The sequence below is a fragment of the Neltuma alba genome, unplaced genomic scaffold (genome assembly GCF_004799145.2).
Source record: "Neltuma alba isolate B1F8T4 unplaced genomic scaffold, ASM479914v2 tig00010837_pilon, whole genome shotgun sequence".
NCBI lineage: Eukaryota > Viridiplantae > Streptophyta > Magnoliopsida > Fabales > Fabaceae > Neltuma > Neltuma alba.
This window is the reverse complement of record NW_021635637.1, coordinates 137407-145587: the sequence shown is the minus strand read 5'-3', so window position 1 is coordinate 145587 and position 8181 is coordinate 137407. Positions and strand designations below refer to the sequence as shown.

The 8181-nt window shown below is 32.9% G+C and overlaps 1 protein-coding gene across 2 annotated transcripts; it reads right to left on the bottom strand.

Annotated features, from left to right (window-relative positions):
- Positions 1 to 299: 299 nt before the first annotated feature.
- Positions 300 to 3961, bottom strand: LOC114759382 (legumain). 2 transcript variants are annotated; one of them, XM_028948544.1, is made up of 7 exons: positions 3490 to 3961; positions 3189 to 3353; positions 2065 to 2221; positions 1888 to 1973; positions 1533 to 1781; positions 1215 to 1424; positions 300 to 1105 (listed from the first exon to the last, which is right to left on the bottom strand). In XM_028948544.1, the coding sequence occupies exons 1-7, from the start codon at positions 3733 to 3735 to the stop codon at positions 716 to 718; spliced, it is 1503 nt and encodes a 500-aa protein (XP_028804377.1). In that variant the 5' UTR covers positions 3736 to 3961; the 3' UTR covers positions 300 to 715. The 2 variants fall into 2 exon arrangements, with proteins under 2 accessions (XP_028804377.1, XP_028804378.1); XM_028948545.1 differs by having other exon boundaries at positions 3189 to 3358; positions 3490 to 3725.
- Between the last annotated feature and the right edge of the window lie 4220 nt (positions 3962 to 8181).

The window sequence follows — 8181 nt, the reverse complement described above, 5'->3', positions numbered from 1 at the left end:
GATATGATACAGTTTTGATATGTTAATGAGACAAAATGTTGTTACAGTCTATAAATTTATACACGAATACCATAAATCATAATCAACTATAGTTGTTTGTATATTTTAATTAATTAAATTATATTATTTTAATGATGATCTATTTGATCTCACTTCAACTCTAACTGAACCTGACTGTTAAACTAGAGCTTCAACCTCTTCAACACCTTGAAATTTTTCCCCTAAACTGAAAAATGACAAAACAGAGAAGCAAAAGACTGTGGACCACAAAACTGAAATTAAAGAGAGCCGCTCAATTATTTTAATTTCACAAAAGTATTTGCACGCTTTTAATTACCAACTTCCATTCAAATGTGGCAACATATGCTTCCTTAAATCAAGCATGAATCATTATAGTACATATCAAAACAAAATTGAGCTTCTCACCCGCTTACAGTAAAACTAATATGTACTTCCTAAACGAAACCCAAAAAAAGGGTTAACTACACACTCAAACTTACAACACAAAGTACAGTAATTTCAATCATAACTTCTATAACAAGAAAAGAGAGGGAAAAAAACTGGGGGGTTGGATCAGCTGGTTGGAACTATTCCAGCTTAATCAAGAATTATGGGTTCCATTTCTTGGGTACGCAATACCTTAGGGACTAGAAATGTCAACCTTAATAGTTCCTATTAGGCCACGATAACAAGAAAAGGATGGGGAAAAAAAGAATCAAGCACTATAACCCCTGTTTTTTGGGTGTAACTCCCCTGCATCATAGCCACCACATGCCTCCCGGCAAGCCTCCTCGACGGAGGCGGCGGAGATACCACTGTTACATATGTTGGCGAATGCCCTCATGTGCTTCATCCCATACTGCGTTAGTGAACCACACTCAGTTTCAAATACTCTCACCATTTCTTTCAAGCATGTCCAATCATCCACAAGGGCCAAACCAGGTCCTCTCACATGATCCAATACTGAGGAACCCTTTCCTGGTCCGTACAGCAATATCCCAACCAATTTCACACTTTCATCTATATGCCTTCTGTGCTTCTCTGTGTCCTTAATTTGCTTCAACATTTCCGTCTTCCTCTCTGGCTCATGTTTTGATCTATTATACTGTAACAAAATGGCAACAAGAAGTCAGTGTTAGTGCTAGGAATTTAAGCATGAATTAAGATTTAAAGTTGGAGTAAACAATATATATATATATATATATATATATTACCATTTGCCATAGGAACAAGAGATCTGCGTCTCTCTGGGTAATTACTTGCATTGAAGGTTGGAGCTTGAAGTTGTAGGGAGGGAAGTTGACAGAAGCAGGATCAAAACCTAGGAACAAAAAAAGCTTGTCGCTTTTTATGTTGGTGTCCCCATATTCCATCACATGTGAACCAAATGCGTGGTTATCGAAATTGGAGGTCCGTTTCTTTACCTGCAGAACCAGAAGAAGAAGAAGGAACTATAAGTTGAGTCTTCTTGATATCTGCAGACTTAGCAGAGAAGATGAACAAGTACAGAAATGAAGATCTTGTCATCTCACAGTCTGATACTGCTGTTGAAGTGTTTCAGCTTTGAGATTGTGGGACTCTGCATCTTCCATCCAAGCAACACTGAACAAATCGCCTAAACAAGTGAGGTAATCTGGTGGAGGAGGAGGATCCATGCCAGGACAGTAAGTTCCAAAGCTGAGTTCTTGAGCATTTGAAGCTGTGGTCACATAAACATTGATATCTCTGGGCATTATTCCCTCGAAGATGCTTCCACTTTCACAAGCTTCCACATATATTACCTACACAAACCTCGTTCATCATTAGTCAATCCTCTGTCTGAAATCACAAGGTTGTAATGCAGATTCTGCAGAAGAAAGTGTATGTTAATGTTGTTTAATTACTTACCATCTCCCTGTAACCCCCAGAAGCGTGTTTCCTCTGCAGAACTTCAATGAAGTCCATGGCATAAACGTAGGGCCTGTTTGGCATCCCTGAAAAGTATACAGTCCAAGAATGAATTAGAGGATTAGGGATTTAAGAATGAAGAAGAAAATGAGTTATTTAAGAGAATAAATAAGTTACCAAGAACGCCGGGGCCTCCATGATCGGTGTAATAGATGAAGATTCTGTCGTTGGGTTTGCTATCTATTACTTTCCCACTTCCTCCCTTGAGCTTCGTCTTGTCCCCCAGAATTACAGCGTACAGATTCTCAGATGTCACGTTCTCGCCTGTGTAATCCTACATTAAACACAGGCCCCTTTTAATTATTCTATATACTAAGAAGAAGACTTCACCGGTTTTGATATGAGTGATATATAATAGCAGTATAATTTAAGCATGACCATGATAATCTGGGACTTAAGCTAAATTACCCAAGAATAGCCTTGTTTAATTACTTAACTAATCAAACATTGGATTCATTCTAAGTAAATCATCTAATCCTATTTATAAGTAACTTCTAACATGTTTCATACAGACCTAGAAAAAACTTAAACTTCATTAACTCTCGTTTAATATTCAATAACTTTCTAACTTTATTCCTATTTAATATATATTATACCTCATATAAACCAAATCAATATAATAATAAACAAAGGGTAAAATTGTTTATTCATATAAAAATCTCTCTTAAAACAAAAAAATATCTTATTTCTCTCTCTTATAAATATTGTTACTGTGATTGAGGGAATAAGGTGCGTATTTTCTGCTGTAATAGTCTTCTCACTATGCCCCACATAAAAGTTAGGTTTCCCCCAAAAAAAACAGAGAGAGATTGGTTCGTCAGTCCCATTACCAACACTGCTTTCCACCGCCGAAAGTAATGTGCCCACAGATATTTCAATCTGTCTCAGCCAATAACTTAAATCCTAGTTTTTTTCCCCTTAAGGAGGAAAAAATTACCCAGAAATTTTTTATATAAACGTTATAAAAAGGAGAGATTCTTCTACCAGATTTTCCTTTTATAAAGAAAGAAGATAAGCACAAGCACACTTGAAATATTCCAAGCACGCTTAAATATTCCAGGGTTGTTTTTTATAACCACAGTTTTTCCGGAAACTATGTCGTGTTGAAATTAAAAAGCTAAAAAGTAAAAGGTCCAGAATTAATAAGCCCATTAAAAGGTTTCCGAAACCAGAAGCAGAAGAAAGGAAAAGAAGAGGAGGATTCTGAAAGCATGAGGAAGAAAAGAGGAAAGAAGAAGGACCTTGGGGACTCCAGCATAAACATCTGGTCCATAAGGATGGTTGATGATAAGACCAGGTCTGGGATTGAAGCCAGAATCTGCAATATCATCGTACATGAACACCACTATGTTCTCTTCTCTCACTCCTCCTTTTCTCAGAATCTGATACGCATGGCACACATCTGCCTGTTCTTCATTCATTCAAACAACAGGAATCACTACTTTCATTTATTAATTAGTTAATCTGCGCAGGAAGAGATCAAAGAACAAGGCTGAGCAGAAATTATTAAATTCAAGTACGTAGCTGTAATTAATTACTTACTTGATGTCTGTAATTGGCGTAGCCCGATGAACCAGCCACCAGAACCGCCCACCGAGTTCCCTCATCTGACCACCGATCCCCCTCCGCCTCCCCCGCCGTTTCCGACGGCATCTCCAATCTCACGTTTGACTCATCATCATCATCCCAGTACCCCTTCACCCTCCTTCCTTCTCCTTCTCTCACTACACTCTTCATTTGCAGCATCACTAATATCACCATCAACCTCACGTAACTATACACCTCCATCTTCCTCCTCGCTCCACTTCAACACTTTCTCCCTCCCACTTTCTCTCTCTCTCTATATATATGTGTATCTATCACCTTTCTTATATCAACAAAATATATGTGTGTGTGTATGATGGTGTTGGTAGTTTCTCTCTGTTCTCTTAAGAAAAGATGAAGCTTCTTTCTGTTTCTTGTTCATGAAACCGTCCCCTATATATATTCTGTAACTCCAAACATGTTCGACCCACTTAGGTGCAAAATAACAAAAGATGGTACCCTTGGTTTTTTTCCTTTCCTTCTCGTTTTTTCTCTTTAAAAAATAATAATGGGCATTGCCCATTGTTGCACCAACTTTTGTTTGGTAAAGCATTATTATGACAATTCATGGGGCAGATTATAATATATTGATGGATCCTATATTTCACATTTAAAAGGGGTCCTTCAAAAAAAAAATTTTTTTTTGGCCAACAAAATGGACCCTTCAATTAAAATAGGTTTTCCCCAAATGATATTTTGTGAGTCTGATGTGACATTAGGTGTGGTGTATATTACACGTATGGTTGTTCTTATCGATCACTTTCCTGTACAGTACTCATATGACTGGAGTATTTCATTAAACGACAAGGTATTGCTGATTTAATATTGCACGCCACTGCCACCTTCAACAAATATCAAGTTATTTCGGGCCAAAAAAAACAAATATCAAGTTATTATTATTTTTATTTTTTTGATACCGGCATTTCTTCTAAATCCTATTATTTGGTATCCAAATGACCAGCTATTCCGATTCTAGGTTCATGATTGCCTCTCTCAACACAGATGTCTCCTCTGGAACTCATTTAAGAGGATATTAGACGAGGTCTGACATGCGGTTAGACCAATTTTCTGTGTTGGGAGTATCAAGTTATTATTTATTGATGGCAAAAAAAAAAAATCAAGTTAAGTACATTCCCTTTTCTTTTCTTTGTTTTTTTTTTGCCAACAACTTTTAAGCACAATTTTTTGGGTGATACAGCCTTTAAGCACATTCCAACTTTGATTTTGCATCCGCGGTATTGTTTAATCATAGAACACAGCTGGAAGATTAGGTCCGTGTTAATAATAGAAGGCAAAAACAACAATAATCTAGTACTCCTCCGATCCTTATTATAAGACCCAATTTGACTTTTTATTTGGTCCTAATTATAAGACCCAATCCATTTTCTCTCTTATATTTATGCATTTTTTTTCCAAGATAATCCTTCTAATAATGATAGTTTTAGCCAATATACTTAATTAGCAAGGATATTTTAGGAATAACAACACTTATTTATTATAAATAACCAACTTAACTTACTTCCTTAATCTCCTCAAATAAGTCAATTGGGTCTTATAATTAGGACTGGAGGAGTAACATAGAACCTGCTGAGATTTTTTAAAAACAAAAGTCTATCATCTGTCAGAAAAAAAATAATTTCTTAATTGGTCTAATATTGTTTTTTAATTCCCACGAGAGAGTACGTTTATCTAATTATGGTGGCTCACATCTAACTGGTATGATTACCAAAATATCGAGTTAATAATGAAAATTATAAATAGGCTTTTTTTTTGGCCTGAGAAAATTATAAATAGGTTACAAACTCTGAGTTACATTTGAAACTTAAATGTATTACATGCAATTGAGGCTCTTGAATTTGTCGTCGTTGTCCGAATGGATATTTACAACTTACTTTACAAAAAAAATTTGTCCGAAAATCTCTTAGGATGTTATTGTTATTGTGCCTTAACTAAGCCCTTGGTGATGCATATGATATAATTCAGAGTAAATTATATTTCCTTCTGTCCTTATTTTAAGCTTCAAATAACTAATTCACGCATAATAAATAATTAGTTAAAAATAATAAATAGGTTAGAAATATATTTTTGTTTCTAAATGTCCCTGTAATGAATGAAAAAAAAATGAAGAAAAAGAATGTGTGGGAAAATAAGATAAGAAAAAAAAAGAAAGAATTACAATTACGTCTAAGAAAAAAATATTTAATTACCATGAAATCCGTTGACAACTAAAGAGCATGTCACAACAAATTTAAGTGTAGGAAACAACAAATAATTTATACTACTTACTTGTCATTGAGACTTTTTAGTAATAAAATTCTTTCTTTGGAACCTCATGGTATTAAATTCTTTCTTTAGAACCTCACGGTAATTCTCATGGAAAAAAATTAGGAGCAACATTGAAAAGATACATTAAATATTAAGACAAATTTAAATTAAAGTTTATAAAATGGATCACTTTTTACCAAATTTGAAACTTATAAATAGAACCGAAGGGAGTAGTAATTAACATGACTTGAGTGTTGTATTCTCAGTGAAAAATGTGCTCATATTTAATATGAGACTGAATGTCGAATATTATTATTTTTCATAACAGGATTGAAAAAAAACCGAAACTAAAATATTTTTATATGATATTATTTTTTTGAAAATTACATAATAGTCCTCCTATTCAAAATAAACTACAGTCTTATATTAGAGTTTATGAAATTAATATATTTTTTAAAACAAAAATTATAGTTTTCACTAAACATAAAATCATAACATATAATAAATATATTACCTCCGATCCTAATTATAAGACCCAGTTAACTAATTTAAGGAGATTAAGAAACTTAGTTAAGTTAGTTATTTGTAATGAATATGTATTATTTTTTTTAAAATATCCTTGCTAATCAAGTTTGTTATCTAGAACTACCATTATTAAAGGACTATCTTGAAAAAAATAGATAAATATGAGAGATAAAATAGTTTGAGATCTTACATTTAGAATCAAAATAAAAGTCAAATAAAGTCTTATATTAAGGACTGGAGGTAGTATATACCTAACTAATCTAATGTTAAAGACTGGGGTGGGGTAATATAATATTTAAAATAAAAATATAAACTATTATGAATAATTTATAAAATTCAGGCCAAAAAAATTCATAAAAATATAATTCACTGAAAACTAATACTCCTCCGGTCTTTAATATAAGACCCATTTAACTAATTTGATTAGATTAAGGAAGTTAGGTAAGTTAGTTAATTATAAGAAAATTGACACATTTTTCCTAAAACACCATAATTATCTTTCTTAATACCCCTCTCTCTCTTTTACTTAATTATAGTTGAGGGAGTATTTATAGGGGTAATTTAGAGAAAATTGATAAATATGATAAATGGGTCTTATATTTAGGACCAAAACCAACTCAAGAATTGAATCCTATATTAAGGGTCGGAGGAGTACTAGTACTACATAACTAGTGCAACCAGACATTGAGCTCAGACCACAGAGTCCTTTGTCCTCTGAGATGCAGCTGATCGGAGAGAACACTCTCCACGTTACGACTTCATGTTCATTTGCATCAAATTAATTAACTTCAAAAATTTTTAAAAAAACCTCAAAACTAAGTAGAAATATTGTGTTGTTAATTCAGTGGCCTCAACTAATTTTTTTTGCCCATAGAAGCGGATCATGCTTACCAACTTTTCAACGGAAAAAAATATTACAAGAAACAAATAAAGTGGTACCAGGAAATGGTAAGTAATAAGCAGACAAATGAATTTAGTCGAGTTGGTAAAATGAAAGCAAATTATAGCCGTTCACAATATGTTAATGTTGACTGTTTTGGGCCATATTTATATATTTTGATTTTTTTTTTTTTGGGGTTGTATCCTCTTTGTTTTCATTCAAGAATGACAACGACAGTGATTAGAATTGCAAGGCACACCGTTTTCCTTCAAAGAGATTTTTAATAAATAATCTACGAGTTTAGGTGGCACACTGTGCTAGGTTTGAATTTAAAATAATAATAAAATCTATCATTGTCTTTATCAACTTGTATAAAAATCTAGCTTCTGGCCACTAATATGTGGTTTAGATTTATGATTAATAAAGCAATTTAGACCTTAAGTTTGCAATTATGATCTTGGAACTTGGAAGGACCCACTCCCAACAGTTTCACCCAGTCTCCAGCTTATTATATTAAAAATGATATTAATTTTTCTTAAAACACATTTTTAATAAATATTAATGTTAATTCGATCTGTCTATCACAATATTTATATTTGTTAGTTCATATTTATTATCTCTCTAATCCTTAATGTAAAACTTAATTAATTAATTAGAGCAGATCAAGAATATTAATTAAATTAGTTAATCTTATATGTTTTATTTAAAATACCCTAAATGTCTTTTTCAATTTTTTTTCTCCTTCTCCTACTTGATATTGTTGAGCGAATATCAACAAGGTTAATTTGAAAAAGAATTTGATAAACATGTAAAAAAAAATTTACATATAAAATCAGCGTTAACTTTTAAATTAAGTCACACATTAAAAAATAAGGAGTAGATATTTATTATATTGAAATCAGATATTACTAAGTATGCTTTTACTAGGTCATTTTTCGATTTGTAAGAGCTAGAGCTAGTGATGCTCTGCACAATTAATC